This window comes from Trachypithecus francoisi, unplaced genomic scaffold, assembly GCF_009764315.1.
Source record: "Trachypithecus francoisi isolate TF-2019V2 unplaced genomic scaffold, Tfra_2.0 Lachesis_group14, whole genome shotgun sequence".
In the NCBI taxonomy this organism is placed as follows: Eukaryota; Metazoa; Chordata; class Mammalia; order Primates; family Cercopithecidae; genus Trachypithecus; species Trachypithecus francoisi.
In genome coordinates this window covers 42,748,704-42,769,358 of record NW_022681459.1, presented here as the reverse complement: position 1 = coordinate 42,769,358, position 20,655 = coordinate 42,748,704, and the positions used below count along the sequence as shown (strand labels likewise).

At 51.6% G+C, this 20,655-nt stretch overlaps 1 protein-coding gene across 5 annotated transcripts in view; it reads right to left on the bottom strand.

Moving 5' to 3' along the window:
• Positions 1 to 740: 740 nt before the first annotated feature.
• The window catches only part of BID (BH3 interacting domain death agonist), a 40,540-nt gene continuing 20,625 nt past the window's right edge, over positions 741 to 20,655 (bottom strand). For 3 of the 5 annotated variants that reach the window (XM_033233004.1, XM_033233001.1, XM_033233003.1), the window contains exons 2-6: positions 20,066 to 20,135; positions 12,325 to 12,535; positions 8,129 to 8,268; positions 6,770 to 6,997; positions 741 to 4,817 (exon numbers count right to left, since the gene is read on the bottom strand). In XM_033233004.1, coding sequence (XP_033088895.1) covers positions 4,806 to 4,817; positions 6,770 to 6,997; positions 8,129 to 8,268; positions 12,325 to 12,535; positions 20,066 to 20,077 — 603 coding nt within the window. In that variant the 5' untranslated portion in view covers positions 20,078 to 20,135 and the 3' untranslated portion in view covers positions 741 to 4,805. The remainder of the gene's footprint in view (positions 4,818 to 6,769; positions 6,998 to 8,128; positions 8,269 to 12,324; positions 12,536 to 20,065; positions 20,136 to 20,655) is intronic. The other 2 variants (XM_033233005.1, XM_033233002.1) reach the window with 1 other exon arrangement.

The following is a 20,655-nucleotide window of genomic DNA, read 5'->3' as shown; positions in this document are numbered from 1 at the left end:
GAGGTGGTGATCATATCCATCAAGACGGCCTTGTAGGCTATCAGATTGCTAACAGACACGACTTAGAGCTTCTGCTCAAATTCCCACACAAGCATTATCTCATTTAACATCTCAGCGACACACCGCATACTAGAATGTTTCCTCTTCTCTGGTGCACCAAGACCTGCCCTTAGTGATAATCTCATGATTATGACATCCATTTGAGTTTAGAGTGTATAATTTTTCCTAAAAAAACCTCATGTCGATAATTATAATTTTAGCAAATAGTAGTTGAGCATTTACAACATGCCAGAGATGGTTCTAGTGCTCTCACATACCTTATTTCACCTTCACAGTTCTAATCGCTGTTTGTATTCCTTTTATTCCCATATTACAGAATGAGGAACTTAATCAGAGTTCACTCTGTCGCCCAGGCTGGAGTGCAGTGGCTCGATCTCGGCTCACTGCAAGCTCCGCCTCCCGGGTTCACGCCATTCTCCTGCCTAAGCCTCCCGAGTAGCTAGGACTACAGGTGCCCGCCACCACGCCTGGCTAATTTTTTTGTATTTTTAGTAGAGACGGGGTTTCACCGTGTTAGCCAGGATGGTCTCAATCTCCTGACCTCGTGATCCGCCCACCTCGGCCTCCCAAAGTGGTGGGACTACAGGCGTGAGCCACTGCACCCAGGCCCAGAGTTTGTTAGTTTTTCTAATGTCCTCAAGCATAGGAGAGGCAAGGCAATGATTTTGCCAGTTTTTATCATTTTCCTGGCCCTGCAAAGCAGTATTGGCAGGTCCCCTGCAAACAGTTGCGCCAGTTGTTTACTGCATAAGGACTGACAGGACAAATTCCGATGTGCAGCCTGTGCTCTGCTCGCCATGCTGTGGGCCTTGGAAGAAGGGAAGTCTTAATTTGTACAAAGTCACCATATAGGCTCACTTAAATATTAAGCATGTTCTACTACAAAAAACAAGAGTGAGGGTTACGTCCAGGACTGGTCTCAGCTTCCAATTATGTAGCTGTTTTCCGTGCAGACATTGAGTGAGATGCTTTGTGGTTACAGAATTCACAGGCATTGCTGATGAGCTTTCATTAGCTTTCTTGATTAAGTATTTTTGCTTATAAACAAGGTTAGGCAATCTGTCCCAGCAATTATCACAAAGTGCTAAGTGAAGGGGGTGAAGACAGCAGATGCATTTCTCGCTCTCTGTTTGTTCGAGTGTGTCCCTTCTCCCCTGCGTATGCCATCATAAGTGTAGGGCTGTGGAGTGAAGTGGGGGAATACCTGGAAGCACTGCTGGGCCTCTGGACAGACACTCCAACAGGTTGGGGACTTAGGAGGGTTGACCAGGTATGGCCGCAAGTATGTCAGCTCCTGGAAGACCCTCCCGGTGTGAAAACCTAGGACATTCCACAGCACATCATGGTAGTTATCACCTTGGCTGGAGAACACCAGTTCTGTGGTACAGAACAGGGACGTTCAGTGACCTCATCTACAAAGAGAGCTCCGTGGAGAGTTGAAAAGTGCATGCCACTAAAATAGCACATCCCATCTTCCCTTTCTTTTCGCAAGGCTGTTTCGCTTCAGCCTGGCATCCTCACACACTAACACCATCAGGTCTTCCACATTTGATGTCTACGCCACAGGAGCCCACACCAGACGGGTGCTTCCCTGCGAGCGCACAGTGAAATTGTTCTCGGGGGTATTTGCAAGGCCTTGTTATCAGTTAAAAAGTAGCAGCTGCCTCCAGGTGAGTCTCTGCCGCTCTCACCTCTCCTCAGGGGAAACTGTATAGTGATCCTGCTCACTGTGGGGAGTGTTCTTTGCACCACCAGAAGAAACTAGTTAATGAATGTACTATTTAGAAGAAAAGTTTTGACATTTTAAGCCTACCAGTTGTTCCCTTTCCCCAGGAAAAGAAGGTCAAAGTACAGTCTTCCCTGTTGCAGAGCTTGGAATAACTCTGTCCCTGATGCTTTCCAGCAAGAGAACTGTATTATGTAGAGGGGTCCTTGGCCAGCATCAAAGGAAAACATTTTTCTCCTAGACCTGCATTTTTCCCATTACAGTCTTCCATTTCTTCCTCCAGATTAAAAGTGCCTCTTCCTACCTAACTCATTCCTTAATAAAGGTCAGTTTAGTGTTGGCTCAAATGCTATCATATCAAAAATACCAGAATTGATTGGTGATTTGGATAATTAGGTTAACATGGGCATTTTACTGAAGCAGCATGTTTCCTTTTTCTGTGTGAGTTCCATGGGCCCTCTGTGCAGCCGCTCTGCTTTGCTGAACTGACCATTGTGGCTCATTCTGGCTCCTCTTCCCTCCTGTCTTCTACCTTTTGGTCAATCTCCTCTTCATCGGGGAAAGGAACAAACTTCAAATCTGTGAGTTACTCTGTCAGAAGCAATGTGCTAGAGAGAACACATGGGATTTGAAGATAATCGATGGACTCATCTTTCTGTCCACATGGTAACTCTACGCCCTTGACTTAGGCGGTATCATTTCATATGATCAATTGTCTTTGTAAGTCCATACTTAATTGGTTTGACTCCAGGTTCTGAAAACAAGATCGTAACATTCAAAGGACTCTCTATATTCCAATTCTCAGTCAGCACAACTAATAAAGTTGTTGGACAATAAAACCAGGCACTAGCGCTGTGACCCTTTAAGGAAGTCTTGAGTATCTCAGCAGTTAATGCTGGGTCCTAAGAGGAGAGTTCCGGAATGCCTTGACCTTCTGAATGCACCAAATGTCCCACGTGACTTTCAGATACACCAAGCATCTTTTCAAGGAGAAAGCTTTTGATGTTTAACAAAGGAATTTCCATCACTTCATTCGAATATTTTTAAAACAGAAAAGAAAACACATTCTCTGAATTAAAATCACCTTTCAGTCATTTCCACAAGGGTTGTGTTACAGGGCAAAATCCACCAACTGCCAGGATATGCCTGAGTCACCATGGCTGGGAAGTGCTGAAGACTGGAGCAGCTGTGTTTGAGACAATGCAATCTGTTTCTAATGTTGGCTTTGCTTTACAACCAAGACGGTATCTCAGACTTGGTCTGGAAGAATTTACACTAAGGCCTGTTATAAGCTGTAATAAAATGGCGGCCTACTGTCTGAACTCAAGTGAAACAGAATAAGGTGAAGATGCTGTGGGAGAGGCAGTGAGCGATGATAGTCCAGTCATTTGCTGCTCTAGAGCCCTTTTCCATTAGTTCCGGGTGACCGCTGGTATAGCCCCTTTGGGAAGAAAATGCCTCCCCCAGTGAGAATCTGATTATAATGGCTGATGTATGGACGGTGTGTAGGTGTAGCGTGGTTCAACCTTTTTTCCATTGTGGTCAGGAAACTTTTAAAAGTCCACTTCAAAACAGGAAAAGTCATCGTTTTAGGAAGATTTATTTCCAAACCATGGCCTTCACGATGCACGGCAGCATTTCTTTTTAGTATTTGCAACCTTTTGCCCACTTCAATTGAGCCAGCCCTAGCGTGGTATGTCTTCCATGCTGAACAATAGAGAGTTTGTTTTTCTTTTCTGATGATTTTAAACTCTTACGGAACAGGAAAGTGGTAAGAAGAAATCATGAGTCCGTCAGTGCCCTTACTCATACGCGTCTCCAGTAGCCTCCTGTTGTGGTCACAGGAGATTCCTATTCACAGCAATGTGTGTGATACAGACCCAGCATCTACTGTCGTGCGTTTAAACTGATTCCTAGGACATAGCTTCCCATTGAACAGCAGACCAGTGTTGCACTGTTTCTAAAGCTAAGCGCTTCCTTGTTTATTTTGGTACTACCTAAGTGACTTGGTGTTGACTGTCCCTAGGAGAGGGAACTACTTTGCTGAATTTTTAAAAAGTCCAACTGCTCTTTCATCTTTTATGCTTAGAAACCTCTTCTCTCCAGATGCACTTCTCAGGCATGGATGAGCCGAGCGTACGGCTAGAAATGGGAAGTCTACAGCTTCTGTAAACTTCCCGGGCTACTCCCGGGGCATCGCAGTAGCTTCTGGCACCCGTGGCTTAATGTCTTTAGCAAAGCCTTGATGTCATGGAAGGAGAAAAGGTGCATGCCGTTTGTTACCTGATTTTGTAAACAGTGGCTGACCTGGGCCCTTAAACCACCTTCACACCTTTTAGAACCACAACTGGTTCTTTTTGACTCAAACAAAGGGAGATGAAATTGAGAAAGTCAAGCGCGTACGTACTGAGGCCGGACGGTCCCACTGTTTGAGTGCAGCACTACAGTTCCGAATCTCTGGGCCATTTGGTTTTTAAACAGGAAGATTGTTGGTTCCTTAGTATTAAGATAGTCCCTATTTTGAGTGGAATTTTTCATTTGTAAGGGGTATGTTCCTTTCCTCTCCAATTCTTGCTTTCCTCGAACAGGATACTGCCTGCTGTAAGACCATCCCCTATGGTTGTACTTTAATAAACAGTAATTCTTTTTACCAAAAAAATTGTATTTTGTTTCTGCTTCCTTGAAACCTGCTTTTCAATTTAATTTTCAAGTGAGAACCTGCACAGCGGAAATAAAGGCACCATGTGTAGATTTACGAATGTGCAGATTCATGTGTGGATGATATGAAGGCCATTCAAATACGTGTAAATTGATATTTTCATTCAAGTATATTAATGTGGATCTTTTAGAATGCATTATAAGCTTAAAACATTGTCTTTAAAACAGAAATCACAGTTATCTTCCAGCCCGTCTTCTCTAGGAACGCTGTTGTTATGCCAGGGTTGTGTCTACACTGGAAGCAGCTACATGGCTGTGACCATATCGAGCTTTAGCCAGTCACACTTTTGGAACTGTCGGTTCAGTCCATCCCCTAGAGCAAGAAAGGAGAAAGCCAGAATCAGCTATGCTCATTCACAAACTAGGTTCCAGAGCTCTGTGCCACAGCGCAGCAAAGCTGGGGTTTATGCAAAAACATGTTCTGCAGAGCCCTAAAGTCCTATCCGTGCATCCTTTCTGCTACATGGGGACAACTGCAAAAACAGGCTGTTCAGGCGGTGAGGTGGCTGTTCACGTCTCCGAGGCATTGACTGTCAGGAGGCCCCTGCTGGGTTAGAGGAATCACGATTCTGCCTCAGCCGTCAGTCTCTGCTAAGCTGTCCATACAGACAGCCGCACACGTCTTGCCCACTCATTCCCCCTTTACATGGGTGTTGGTAAAAGCTGTCCAGGAATGGCCTCAGGCTTACCTCCTTCCAACAATTCAGCTGGGTTTAATGCCTGATTTAAGATTTATATTCAGGGGCCGGGCGCGGTGGCTCAAGCCTGTAATCCCAGCACTTTGGGAGGCCGAGACGGGCGGATCACGAGGTCAGGAGATCGAGACCATCCTGGCTAATATGGTGAAACCCTGTCTCTACTTAAAAATACAAAAAAAACTAGCCGGGCAACGAGGCGGGCACCTGTAGTCCCAGCTACTCGGGAGGCTGAGGCAGGAGAACGGCGTAAACCCAGGAGGCGGAACTTGCAGTGAGCTGAGATCCAGCCACTGCGCTCCAGCCTGGGCGGCAGAGCAAGACTCCGTCTCAAAAAAAAAAAGATTTATATTCATTCTTTTGTTTTGTTTTGTTTGTTTTTTGAGACGGAGTCTCACTCTGTTGCCCAGGCTGGAGCGCAGTGGCCGGATTTCAGCTCACTGCAAGCTCCGCCTCCCAGGTTCACGCCATTCTCCTGCCTCAGCCTCCCAAGTAGCTGGGACTACAGGCGCCTGCCACCTCGCCCGGCTAGTTTTTTTTTTTTTTTTTTTTGTATTTTTTAGTAGAGACGGGGTTTCACTGTGTTAGCCAGGATGGTCTCGATCTCCTGACCTCGTGATCCGCCCGTCTCAGCCTCCAAAGTGCTGGGATTACAGGCTTGAGCCACCGCGCCCGGCCGCTAATTATTTTTATAAATTTTTAAGAGACAGGGTCTTGCCATGTTGCTCAGTTTTGTCTCAAACTCCTGGCCTCAAGCAATCCTCTTCTGCTTCCCAAATCGCTGGGATTACAGGCTTGAGCCACCATGCCCGGCCTTTACACTGTGACTTCTAATACCTGGTTATGGGACAGATGTGCTCTGGAAAAGATTTTAGACAGCTCCCTCCTTTTTTGACTACTCGTTTTGGTTCACATTTCACCTTTTTTTTGAGACAGAGTCTTGCTCTGTCATCCAGGCTAAAGTGCAGTGGTGCGATCTCGGTTCACTGCAACCTCTGCCTCCAGGGTTCAAGCAGTTCTGCCTCAGCCTCCTGAGTGGCTGTAGCTGGGACTACAGGTGTGCACCACCATGCCCGGCTAATTTTTGTATTTTAGTAGAGATGGGCTTTCATCATGTTGGCCAGGCTGGTCTGGAACTCCTGACCTCAGGTGATCTGCCCATCTCGGCCTCCCAGACTGCTGGGATCACAGGCGTGAGCCACCACAGCCGGCCACATTACACTTATTTTTATGACAAAGCAAGCAGTCTGAAAAGCTCATTGTGGGCCCTCCAGCCCTTTCCTTCCACTCTGCACCTGCTTATGCTGCGAGGACCCCACCAGGAGTGCGACATGAGCTTTTGCCGCCCCTCTGAGTGGAGCACGTCTCCAATAGTAAGCTGGTAAAGCTCGAAAGGACTCTGGGTGCTCTTCACCACCTTCCACACATAGCTTTCTTGCTCACAACAGCAAAACCTAACCCGAGCAGGACAGCCTGTAACCCTTGTGCTGGCATCAGAGGCAGTGGCCCCGCTGGGCTTCTCAACCTTCCAGAGAAAAGGGCATGGGCAGCAGGCAGGGAAGGGGCTGACCTCATGGGTTCTTACGTTTCTGGCTAAGCTCCTCACGTAGGCGCGTAGGTTCTGGTTAATAAAATTCACTGTTGTTTGAAAGACATCACGGAGCAAGGACGGCGTGTGACTGGCCACCTTCTTGGCCAGCAGCAGGGCCAGTACCAGCATGGCCTTCTCCTTCTCCATGTCTGTAGGGTAGGCCTGCAGCAGCTGCTCCAGGGCAGTGGCCAGGTCCCTGTTCCGGTCCTGCACAGAGGGGCACACACAACCTGGTTCACTAATACTCTTCCCTCTTAAAGGAAACACAGTCCCCCAGCATGAAGCAGCACTCCAAAGGGAAGTACTGATTAAGTATCCAGGGCTGCTGGGCTGAAAGAATGAGAAGCAGTTGAGTTCTGAAAGGCAATGGAAAGGGAAGATTGCAGTCACTCCCTGCAGGGAGCTCGTTAAGCACACGCATGTGTGGAGAGCCCATGCGCTCACTGTTAGACGGTGACGGGATACAAGAAGCCTTCGTCGTCCCTGCGCCCAAGGCACTTCAAGTCCAGAACTAGTGACCACCTGCGACACCTTAGGCCCAGGCCCATTTGATTGGTGCAGACCTAGCTGAATGAAGGGGAGGAAGGGGACTGCATGGGGGGTACTGGACACAGACCATGAGGCTGGCAAGGACCGTCAGGCCCGTTGGCACACATGCAGAGTTACATGGGAGTGTGCCGGCCACTCCTGCGTTCTAGGCAGCTGCTGGGGACGTCACAGGCTGGCCCTGCTGAACAGAAGCATGACTGGATTTCTAGGAGGTGAGGACGCCTGCGTTTTCAGCTGGTAGAGCCAAAAAAGTGGAACTTTCCTCTCAGCTCCCATCGCTACAGGCCTGTATTTGGCAGTTGGAGGATGTAGTTCTCCTTCCCACTAAGTGTTTTGGGGACAGTGCCCTGGACCAATCTTGTATCCCCCACAGTGCCAAGCAAATGGTAGAGGTCAGAAAGCTGTGTGGGTTCCAACCAAGGAGCCCCGCAGACCAGCAGGTGGCACCCCAGGGCTTACGGCTCTCACTGGCACCACTATTAAACTCCCTACAACCCAAGAAAGCGCCCGTTACTTCTGTCAGCCAAACCTGCTTCCTTCATCTTTTAGAGGCTTTTACCCCTAAACTCTTTACTCTGATTTAAGGTTCAGGTTTCCTCGATGTTAACCAGCTGAATTCTTCTGAAAGGCAGTGAACCATGCCCTGTGTCCAGTTACTTCATCAGAGTTCTGGAAAGGACAGTCATGAGTTGAGTGGCCTCACGCCACAGTAGGCTGCCTGGTGAGAGGCAGGGGACAGTCCCCATAGGCTCACTTACCTGCCCACATGGTCCTCAGGCCCTCACTCACCTCCTCCGACTGGCTGGTGTTCCTGAGCTGCAGGGCCAGGCCGTTCACCAGGCCCGGAGGGATGCTGCGGTCCATGCTGTCCCCGACCTGGGCGAGGTGCCTGGCAATGTTCCGGATGACGTCTTCTTGACTTTCAGAATCTGCGTGTTCAGGCAGGGGCGGCAGAGACAGAGCAGACTCAGAAAATGGCCCTGATACCCTCTCCCACACCACCCTGCCCCAGGAAAGGACAGGTCTGCGATGGGACGAGGCCAGCCCCTCACCCCACAGTGTAGCGCCAGCCCCCACTGGACACGGGCTCCACTCCACCAGGGCCATGGCAGGCGGGCTGGGTACCAGTGCTGAGCTGGGTTCTGGGCAGTGCCGGAGCTTAGGGCCTCGGCTGAGGCCTACGTTCCCATACACAGGCACCATGTCCTCACGGGCAGGGTCAGTGAAGCTGGGGTGTCACGACCACGCCTGAGATACAAGCCTGGCAGCAGCCTCATGGCTCACACCACACAACCCAGCACGGTTGGCTTTGGCCTGCGCAGCCGTTGGGGAAGGGGCCCTATGGGCAGACAGCATCCTGGACCCACCTTCGCCCTCTCCAGCCTGAGAGCCCCTATTCCTCGCCGAGAGCCCCTGTTCCTTGCCGAGAGCCCCCATTCCTCGCACTCCCGTCTCAGGAAAACCCCAGTTGTCACTGGCACCGGCAAGGCCCTGGAGAATCTCTCCTGCCTTTCTAACCGGAGATCTCCTCCTTGCCGCTCAGTCCTGCTTCTCTGGAGCACAGCCTCCATGCTGCCCCTGCCCGAGTACCACTGTCACAGCTCCATGTCAACTACCACGCTCCCTGCTGCCTCCGTTTCTTCCTCAACACTTGCTGTGCTATTGTCTGACACCCTTGCTAGAGGCTAAGCTCCCTAAGGGCTGTGATTTTTTTTTTTTTTTGAGACGGAGTCTCGCTGTCGCCCAGGCTGGAGTGCAGTGGCCGGATCTCAGCTCACTGCAAGCTCCGCCTTCCGGGTTTACGCCATTCTCCTGCCTCAGCCTCCCGAGTAGCTGGGACTACAGGCGCCCGCCGCCACGCCTGGCTAGTTTTCTGTATTTTTTAGTAGAGACGGGGTTTCACCGTGTTAGCCAGGATGGTCTCGATCTGCTGACCTTGTGATCTGCCCGTCTCGGCCTCCCAAAGTGCTGGGATGACAGGCTTGAGCCACCGCGCCCGGCCTGACCCTATTTCTTAAAAAACGTTTTAATTGCATGAATGAATGAATGGGCCTGTACCTAGCTCCCAGTAAGTGTTCAATAGATGCCAGCTATTGTTATTTCTCCCATTAAATCTTCTACTTTTTTTTGTGCTTGCAACTTCCCTCTGACTTTTTTGGTTTAGGCTGCTGCTCCCGCCCTCAGTCAGCTGTCAAATCTCACCTGATGTTGCAAACACAAGTGTTTTGCCTATCCTCTGCCACCATTAGCTCTCATCTGATGACGACAGTCCCACTCTCCGCCGTCCAGTCTACTCTGCCACCTTCACAGCACAGACCTCAGAGCAGGGCAGGGTTGGGGGAAGTGAGGTGCCAAGGAGTGGCACCTTAGAAGCTGTGCTCTTAGAAGCTGTGCCCTTAGAAGCTGTGCCCTTAGAAGCTGTGCTCTTAGAAGCTGTGCTCTTAGAAGCTGTGCTCTTAGAAGCTGTGCTCTAGGGGTTTCACGGCCTCCCTGGAGTCTGTCCGTGGAACATACAGTATGGCTACCACATCACTTCTCTTCAAAACCTCTCAAGGACTCACCTCTGTTTAAGTAACAAGTCATGACCCAGCTCAAAATGCGTCTGACTTCACTTCCACGCTTCCTAGGCAAACTCAACTATTCACTGTAGCTTTTTTTCTTTTTCTTTTCCTTTTTTTTGTTTTTGAGACGGAGTCTCACTCTGTCACCCAAGCTGGAATGCAGTGGTATGATCTCAGCTCACTGCAACCTCCGCCTCCCGGGTTCAAACAGTTCTCTACCTCAGCCTCCCAAGTAGCTGGGATTACAGGCGCCCGCCACCGTGCCTGGCTAATTTTTGTATTTTTTTTTGGTAGAGACAGGGTTTCATCATCTTGGCCAGGGTGTTCTTGAACTCCTGACCTTGATCCACCTGCCCTGGCCTCCCAAAGTGCTGGGATTACAGGCGTGAGCCACTGCACCCAGCCTCACTGTAGCGTTTATAGCTGCTGGGCTTTTGCTTAAAAGAGGGCCATTCCCTCTTCCCAGTTTCCAAGGAACCAAATGTACCCAGCCTCCAAGGCCCAGCTCAACTGGAGCTGCAGCCCCAGAGTTTTCCTGATTCCCTGCAGAGCAGAGCACCCAGCTCCTCCAGCACCTCATCGCTCCCCCGGCACCGAATCTGTGCCTCGCTCATCCCCAAAGCCTATCCACCTGGCTTCAGTTATGGACACGTCCTCTCTCCCTCTGGCCACCAGCCCAGTAGCAACAGGAATCTTTCCTGATCCGTCTGTGTCCAGCCAAGTGAGCGGACTCACCAAAGAAACCCTGGCAGCCAGAGTCTCTACCTTGCCCCTCTTCCCAGGCTTGCCACGGACTAGATTCACATACCACTTCCCTACCAGAGCACCGGTCAGGCTAAGTGAACTACCATGATCTCACTTTTGCCGATGCCACTTGAGTCAAGCCCGGTTTGTCAGTCTAGAGGCAAAGGCCAGCGTGGAGAAGAGCAAGAGAAAAACACCAGGGCAGACTGGGGCTGCAGTTGCCCCCACAGCAGTGCTGACAGCAGAGCTGTGCCCATGCACTCCTGCCCTTCCTGGACCTTCCCAAGGAGATCCGGGGTTTCTCCTCAATTCAGAGCCAGCCAAGAAGACGTGCTGGCTGGATTAGAAGGCAGAGACGTTCTCAGACACCTCCACCCCCCTCCCACCCCCACCCCAGGCTAGTGGGGAACTCCAGCCACATTCTCAAGCACTGATCTAAGACAGGTGGGAGGCAGAAGACTGGGTCAGCTGTTGGTCTCCCCCACAGCCACCAGAGGGCAGCGCAACCCTTGAGCTCGGAAGGCCTGGGCCAGGATGGGAGTCTACCTGGGTCAGAATCCTCTGGGCAGTCTCCCCCCAAAAACAGCCTGATGCAGGCAGCTGGAGTAGGGCCCAAGGCCTGCATTTGGAAAGGTTCCTCGTGTAATTCCAACGTGCACACTACTGAAAGCCAGCGTCATAGGGCCGGATCTGGAAGTGGGTGAGCCTCCACATGCCCCCAGCCTCCGCTTGGGGCAGCCCGTCCGCATAAGCAGCCCCTTGGCAAAGGCGAGTGGAGCTGAAGGCTGGAGGAGAGCGTAGGGATTAGCAACAGGAAAGGTGAACTGTCTGGAAACCATGGTGGCCTGGAAGCTGTGCCCTACAGTGCGAGGGCGGCTGAGCCCCAGCTTGAGGGGGGGCCTGGCCCTACATCCGGGCTGTGAGGCGGTGACATGACCGCGAGCTGTGTGATCTGGAGCTAGTCATTTACCCTTCGCTGGACCTGGGTTTCCTCACCTGGAAATGAGGTTCCAAATGCTTCTGTGTTCTTGTAGAGGCAATCACGGGGCATAATGTATACAAAAGGAAAAGTGGCAGGTATAGACAGGGGCAAAAGTCACTGTGAAACCAGTGGGCCTCCATCAATGGGACAGTCAGTCAGGCCTGCTTGGGGAGACAGGGGCCACGCCGGTAGTGCCACCTGGGGGCTTTGCCCAGACCCAGCAATGCCCAGACCAACCAATCAGAATCTCTGGAGGCAAGACACAGGCACCAGCATTTAAAGCTCCATGTCCTTGAGACGATATAAGGCCACGTGAGAGAACCCCTTGGATTATATACTCCAGACAAGTGGTTTGCAATCTTTGTATCAGAATCACATTTGGGAAACTGGATAAAAACACCATTCTATGTAGGTCCAGACAAGGGACTCAAGACCAGTACATGGGATTCTGGCTCATCAGAAAGGAAGAATTTTCTAACAGAGTCACCCAAAAATGGTAGGCAGTGAGTTCAGCAGCACTAGAGGGAATCAAGTAGAGACCAATCAGTCAAGTGGTTAAGTGATACCAACCTACGGTTAGCTGAAACTGCAGAGGCAGAGGCTGAGCCTGGGGGTCCCTTCCAGCCCTGAGGCTCCCTGAAAGTAACTGGCGACAGAAAAGCCCAGCTTTGGGGAAGGAGGTGGGGCCGGCCGCCTACCTGCCTCTATTCTTCCCATGCGGGAGTGGCTGCTGCGGTTGCCATCCGTCTGAAGCTCGTCGTAGCCCTCCCACTGGGGAGCTGGCACTGGCAGCTCGCGGCCCAGCACGTCCAGCTCTCTGCGGAAGCTGTTGTCAGAGCAGCTTTGGAGGAAGCCGAATACCAGTAGGTTTGTGATGCACTCATCCCTGAGGCCGGAACCATTGCTGACCTGAGGGGAAAGGGGAGTCAGGAAGGCGGGACCTCAGCCAGGCCAGAGGCCCCTCCTGCAAAGAGCTCCAGGTGCAGCAGGCCCAAAAGAGCCTCGTAGGCCCCAGAGAGCTGAGGGACCCTGTGGGCTGGAGTGCCCTGCAGGAGGTCTCAACAGGCAGAGGCAAGGTCTGCAGCCCTGGCTTTAAGCAGCACCGCTCTTAGATGGCAGGGAGCGAGCCCCGACTCTGCAGAAAGGGATTCCTCTGCAGAGAAATCTGCTGGACCTCCTGAAACATGTGGCTGGGGAGCTTCCACTGGGTGAGAAGGCCACAGGCTGTTCTGGGGAGGCGAGTGAGTGACACGCGGGCATCATCCATCATCCTGTGCTTGCACGCTTTCCTCAGGTTCCCCTGCAAGCTTCAGCCATCTGAGCCCACCTTTCCTGGCTGTGCTTCCAACAGGTGGAGCCTCTTTTTTCCCCCCTCATCTCCTTCATGGGCTCAGGAGGGTACTGGGCAGATGGAAGATTTTCAGTAACTACTGTGGAGTGGTGACCACAGCTGGGCACCTGCCTTTGGCCAAGCTTGGTTTACTTTGGGTGTATGTGTCCTTAATCCAAACCCCACAGGGAGTGGTGGGGCTGGCTCCTGCTCTACCCGGAGGGGCTGGGCTCTTGGCCGACAACTCTCCAGCTCCCTGGGCAGCACTGGCAGCTGCAGCTTGGCCAGCATCTGTGCCGCGGGAAATGGCAGGGACTGTTCTTGGGGTACTGACTGTGTTTGGGGCTGTATTCTTGCAAACAAAGGTGAACTCTTGTAGCATCTGCAGCTGGGTGTGCCCAGAGCAGAGAAAGACGTAAGGTGGAAGAGAGAACAAAACAAAAAGAAGGGCGGGGACGCTGAGATCTGCCCAGGTTGACACAAAAAGACCTCCTGGGCTGCCAGAGAAGGGCGGGAGGGAAGATGGAAGTGCAGGCAGAGATTTATTTCTATCCTCTAAGTCCATAATATTTTTCATTAGAAAAACCAAAAACTTTTAGAGGACAGTTCTTACAGATCAAATTGTTTTTTTTTTTTTTTTTTTGAGGAGGAGTCTCGCTCTGTGGCCCGGACTGGAGTGCAGTGGCCAGATCTCAGCTCACTGCAAGCTCCCGGGTTTACGCCATTCTCCTGCCTCAGCCTCCCGAGTAGCTGGGACTACAGGCGCCTGCCACCTCGCCCGGCTACTTTTTGTATTTTTAGTAGAGACGGGGTTTCACCGTATTAGCCAGGATGGTCTCGATCTCCTGACCTCGTGATCCGCCCGTCTCGGCCTCCCAAAGTGCTGGGATTACAGGCTTGAGCCACCGCGCCCGGCCAAATTGTTGTTTTGTTTTTGTTTTTGTTTTGAGCTGGAGTCTCGCTCTGTCACCCAGGTTGGAGTGCAGTCGTGTGATCTCGGCTCACTACAACCTCCGCCTCCCAGGTTCAAATGATTCTCCTGCCTCAGCTTCCTGAGTAGCTAGGATTACAGGCGTGCACCACCACACCCAGCTAATTTTTGTATTTTTAGTAGAGATGAGGGTTCATCATGTTGGTCAGGCTGGTCTCGAACTCCTGACCTTGTGATCTGCTCCCCCTTGCCCTCTCAAAGTGCTGGGATTACAGGCGTGAGCTACAGTGCCCATCAGCAAATTGTTTTAATGCTTTGCTAAGTGACGCCTGTAATCCCAGCACTCTAGGAGGCAGAGGCAGGAGGATCGCTTGAGCCCAGGAATTTGAGACCAGCGTGGCAGCAAGACCCCCATCTCTATACAAAATAAAAATTAGCCAAGGTGGCATGCACCTGTAGTCTCAGCTACTCATGAGACTGAGGTGGGAGGGTCACTTGAGCCCAGAAGTTTGAGGCTGCAATGAGCCATGATCACACCACTGCACTCCAACCTGGGTGACAAAGTGAGACCCTGTCTCAAAAAAGAAAAAAAAAAGCTTAAAATAAGGAGCTTGTGTATTGCTGCAGCCATAAAAAAGAATAAAATCATGTCCTTTTGCGGCAACATGGATGGAGCTAGAGGCCATTACCCTGAGTGAACAAACTCAGAAATAGAAAATCAAATACTGACTGTTGTCACTTATAAGTGGGAGCTAAACAATGGTTGCCCATGGACATGAAGATGCAGTGAACAGGCACTGGGCGCTTTACGGCGGGGGGGGGGGGGGGGCGGGTGCAGCACGGACACAGTCCCTCTCCAGGCGATACTGGAAGCCTGATCCCCACCAGTGCACGATATTCCCATGTAGCAAACATGGACATGTACCCCTGAATCTAAAATAAAAATAAAATCAGGTGCTTGTGTATTGCTATTCAGCCTTTACTTCTCCAAAGTTGTTTCTGAAAACAGGAAAAATGGTATGCAAAATTCCACTGCATCAATTCCTAACAGTTCCTGTATGCAGCAGCCGCATGGCACGAGACAGCTCACAAACAGGATGTGCTTCATTCCTGCCTCAAGCGACAGTCCTGGTGAGGAGAGAAGAGAGGACACAGGCAGTGCTGTGGGCTAAGCTGTGTCACCCAAAAAGAAGTGTGCAAGTCCTAACCCCGAGTACCTGCCCATGTGACCTTATTTGAAAAGGAGGAGGGGCCGGGCGCGGTGGCTCAAGCCTGTAATCCCAGCACTTTGGGAGGCCGAGGCGGGCGGATCACGAGGTCAGGAGATCGAGACCATCCTGGCTAACACGGTGAAACCCCGTTTCTACTAAAAATACAAAGAAATTAGCCGAGCGTGGTGGCGGGCGCCTGTAGTCCCAGCTACTCAGGAGGCTGAGGCAGGAGAATGGCGTGAACCTGGGGGATGGAGCTTGCAGTGAGCCGAGATCGCGCCACTGCACTCCAGCCTGGGGCACAGAGCAAGACTCCGTCTCAAAAAAAAAAAAAAAAAAAAAAAATGAAAAGGAGGTTTCCGCAGATGCAATCAAGTTAACATGAGGTCGTGCTAGATGAGGGTGGGTCCTAAATCCAATGACTGGTGTCTTCATAAGAGAAAGGAGAGGGAGATTTCAGCAGACACACACACACAGAGAACGCCATGTGAAGACAGAGGCAGCCACAGGAGCCAGGAGAATGCCCCAGAAGGAAGCAGCCGGGCAACATGGGATTCCAGCCTTCGGGCCTCTAGAACCGGGAGGGAATCGGCGTCTGTGGTTGAAAGCCACTCTCCTGCTTGGCATTGCCTGCAGCAGCCCCAAGAAGCTAATGCAGGCAGCCGCTGCCCAAGGACCTCTTTTTGACCTGCGCTTGGTAAACAGGCACCCAGAATCTGGACGCAGAGCGGCGTTGTCACCATGGCAGGTCAGGCTATCAAACTCAAGTTCCCACAGAAAATAAAGACTTGAGGGGGAGGGAGGGAGAGGAAAGAATGGCACCTGCCAGAGGAGGTCCAGATGCTGCGAGTGACCGTGAAGTCAAGCACTGGGCCCAGTGGGTGGAGAGCTGTGTGGACAGGCTCCTGTCTGGACCAGTGCTTCAGGGACAGGCTGGGCTGGGCCCACAGGACAGGAGTGGGCTTGGAAGATGGATGTCATTTAATTCCAAGAATAGAGCTTGTGCTGTGCCAATATGGAACCATGCCCTTTTTTGATCTTCCAGAGCCACTTTTTTTTCGGAGACAAAGTCTCACTCTGTTGCCCAGGCTGGAGTGCAGTGGTGCGATCTCAGCTCACTGCAACCTCTGCCTCCCAGGTTCAATGGATTCTCCTGCCTCAGCCTCCCAAGTAGCTGGGGTTACAGGCACATGCCACCACACCTGGCTAATTTTTGTATTTTTAGTAAAGATGGGGTTTCAGCATGTTGGCCAGGCTGGTCTGGAACTCCTGACCTCAGGTGATCTGCCACCTTGGCCTCCCAAAGTGCTGGGATTACCCGCGTGAGCCACCATGCCCGGCCTCTAGATCCACTTTTGATAAAAGAATTGATAGTTGTTTATCTTTTAGATCACAGGAAAAAAATATGTTAAGATAAATTATCCAGACAGGAAATCCTGCAAGGCATGTTACTAAAGTGATCTAATGGAGGCAGAAATAATAAGATCAGCTCCAGTGCAAAGAAAAGGATGGTAATGGCTGGGTGCAGTAGCTCACGCCTGTAATCCCAGCACTTTCAGAGGCCGAGGCGAGCAGATCATGAGGTCAAGAAGTTGAGACCATCCTGGGCAACATGGTGAAACCCCATCTCTACTAAAAATTCAAAAATTAGCTGGGCGTGGTGACACGTGCCTATAGTATCAGCTACTTGAGAGGCTGAGGTAGGAGAACTGCTTGAACCCGGGAGGCGGAGGTTGCAGCGAACCGAGATCGCACCACTGCACTCCAGCCTGGTAACAGAGCGAGACTCTGTTTCAGAAAAGAAAAAATAAAAGAAAGAAAGAAGAAGATGGTACCTACCCTACCCAGTGCACTTTCATAAATTGGAAAAATCCTGTTCCCCAAACCTGGCAAAAAAATAGCACCAAACAAAAATAAAACCAATCTCATTGTCTTTGTTTTATCAAATATCAAAACAATCAAAGAGGCAGCAGTTGGAAGATATTGACAAGCAAAATAATGCAAAGTTCTCCACACTTTTTAAAGGAAAATTAGAAACACTGATTTTGTTGTTGTTTAGACAGGATCTCCCTGTGCTGCCCAGGCTGGAGTGCAGTGGTGCGATCTTGTCTCACTACAGGCCGAGACTCCTGAGCTCAAGTGATTTTCCTGCCTCAGGCTCCCAAGCAGCTGGGACTACAGGCATGCACCACCATGCCTGGCTAATTTTTGTAGCTTTTGTAGGTATGGCGATCTCACCATGTTGGCCAGGTTGGTCTCAAACTCCTGAGCTCAAGCAATCCACCCACTCCGCCTCCCAAAGTGCTGGTATTATAGGTGTGAGCCACCGCACCCAGTAAATTTTCGGTTATGTGCATTTTACTGTATTTTATTTTATTTTATTTTTACTAGGGGAAGAAAAAGAAATATCTACACAGAACTGGCCGGGCACGGTGGTTCATGCCTGTAATCCCAGCACTCTGGGAGGCCAAGGCGGGCAGACCACGAGGTCAGGCGATCAAGCCCATCCTGGCTAACATGGTGAAACCCCGTCTCTACTAAGAATACAAAAAATTAGCCCGGCATGGTGGCGGCACCTGTAGTCCCAGCTGCTCGGGAGGCTGAGGCGGGAGAATGGTGTGAACCCAGGAGGCGGAGCTTGCAGTGAGCCAAGATCACCTCCAGCCTGGGCGATAGACCGAGACTCCATCTCAAAACAAACAAACAAAACAAACCAGAAAAAAAGAAATATCTAAACAGAATTAAGTTCTGATGGGAAAAAAGGCTGAACCCTATAATTTGAAAGAATCTTTCGGAGTGTTTCGCTGTGACCCCAGCTCTGTGACCCGGGCGGGCTGCCTCACTGCTGCCCTGGCTTTCTCCCTCCGAAGGCAGGAAAGGGGAGCGCTGCGCGTGGCGACGTCCAGCCCCGTTACTGACGGTCCAGCCCCCTCACTGACGGGGCGGAGGGAGGGACGGCGGGAGGACAGGCGCCTCCTCCGGCGAGTTAGGGCGCCGCACTGTGACGGCGGCGTTCTGCCTGCCGAGGCCTCCGGAGCACGAAGCCGGAACAGCAGGGGCAGGTGGGAAGGGACGGTGGCACCCACAGAGTGGTCTTTTGGACACTGACAAGAAGCCTGGATCAGGACCGGGGGAGCTCCTGCAATCTCCTCTGTTCAGGTAACTAACATCAAACTCGAGCCACTGCCTCAGCCCTCCAGCCACCACGCTGAAATCCACACCATCCCCACCTCTGGAAAGGACACTCAGTAGGGGCAGCTTGAGAACCTCCTGGGTGCTGGGTGCTCTCCATGCTTAGAAACCGCGACACAGGCCGCCAGTCACTAAGCGCCAAGGCATTAGACTTCGCAGATGCCTTCCCAGAGGCTGCCAGGATAGCGCGAGGCCCCGGTGCCGGGCGCCCTGCAGAGGCTGCAGAACTCGACAGGAGGGATGGGAGGAGGCTCTGATGCAGTGGGTGGAGACAGGCTCCTGACCCGTGTGCTGTGATTTTCTCTGCCCAGACCAGTTAAAGGGAAGGAGAGACAAGGAATCCTTTAGGGAGCATCCTACTGAAGGCAGGGCAATGACCGCGGGGGCTCCTGGCTCCCCTCCCAGAACTCCACCGCTTTTATCTTTATAAAGACAGGGTCTTACTATGTTGCCCAGGTTTCTCAATCAAACTCCTGGCCTCAAGCAATCCTCCCGCTTCTGCCTCCCAAGTCACTGGGATTATGTGCCACCTCCCTCAGCTATGAAGGGAAATTTAAATCCAGTGGGTTAAAAATGTTTTGAAACACCTTACAGTTTACAGCACTTTTATTTGACCTTTATTGATTTATTTGCTCCTGAGAGCAATGGCATGGGTTAGACAAGATAAGTATTGTTGTCTTGCTTTTACAGTTGAGAGAATTGTATGAAGTACTTATCTAATGCCCACTTTTTTTTTTTTTTTTTTTGAGACAGAGTCTTGCTCTGTCACCCAGGCTGGAGCGCAGTGGCGCGATCTCGGCTCACTGCAAGCTCTGCCTCCCGGGTTCACGCCATTCACCTGCCTCAGCCTCCCCAGTAGCTGGGACAACAGGTGCCCACTACCTCGCCCGGCTAGTTTTTTTTTTTTTGAGACGGAGTCTTGCTCTGTCGCCCAGGCTGGAGTGCAGTGGCCGGATCTCAGCTCACTGCAAGCTCCACCTCCGGGGTTTACGCCATTCTACTGCCTCAGCCTCCCGAGTAGCTGGGATTACAGGCGCCCGCCACCTCGCCCAGCTAGTTTTTTTGTATTTTTTAGTAGAGACGGGGTTTCACCGGTTTAGCCAGGATGGTCTCGATCTCCTGACTTCGTGATCTGCCCGTCTCAGCCTCCCAAAGTGCTGGGATTACAGGCTTAAGCCACCGCGCCTGGCCTTGTATTTTTTTTTTTTTTTTTTTAGTAGAGACAGGGTTTCACCACGTTAGCCAGGATGGTCTCGATCTCCTGACCTCGTGATCCGCCCGCCTCGGCCTCCCAAAGTGCTGGGATTACAGGCTTGAGCCCACTTTCTTGTTTTTAAATCTCTTTTGTGTTTGTTTGCTTGCTTTTTTGTTTGGACAGGGCTGCAGTGCACTGGCACAATCACAGCTCACTGTAGCCTCGACCTGGCCTCAAGGAATCCTCCTGTTTGGCCTCCCAAAGTGCTGGGACCCACAGCCTATGGCTGTCAATGGTCTAAACCAAAAGCCCCCTTGCCCTTGCAGTTAGCCCCAGGCGCTGTGTGGAGGGGCTGCACCGAAAGCAGAGTGCAAGGAAGGTGCAGGACAGGGAAAGGGAGGAATTCCCCCCTCTTGCCTGCTTCAGTGACGGGCTGGGCGGGGTTCGTCTGTGCAGAGCTGTGGTAAGGGCCACGTGGGCTCAGCCTCAGCCCTCAGAGAGGCATGCTGGGGGACATGCCAGCCCTTACCCCTCACCCCCCGCCCCCTACAAGGCACCTGCAGGGGATCTGGCCTCTGACCTCACAGTCCATGGCCTGGGCAGCGCGGCAGCTCCGACTCACTCCTGGTCCACGGTGTCCCAGCGGCGACCTGGAAGAGGATGCACACAGAGTGGGCAGCTGCTCCTGGAAAGCCCTGGTCAGCACCCCTTGGAAGGACAATGCAGCTGGCCTGGGCTCCAGAAATGGTGGCTGAGCCCAGGTCCTGGGTTTCTTTCCTCTTGGCTGGAGCCAAGCTGTTTCCCTCATTCCAGATACTCGCCCAGGCACTCAGTGCCCTGTGGCCAACCCCACACCTGAATTCAGCCCTCCCATGCCACCCCAGGAAGACCTCAGGCATCAGGAAAACAGGGCCGTCGTCTCACAAATTATTTTATTATCATAAAATGTAAAATGTTTAGAGAGAGAGAATGGATTTGACAATTAAAAAATTAAATCTTGGCCGGGCGCGGTGGCTCAAGCCTGTAATCCCAGCACTTTGGGAGGCCGAGACGGGCGGATCACGAGGTCAGGAGATCGAGACCATCCTGGCTAACACGGTGAAACCCCGTCTCTACTAAAAAATACAAAAAAAAACTAGCCGGGCGAGGTGGCGGGCGCCTGTAGTCCCA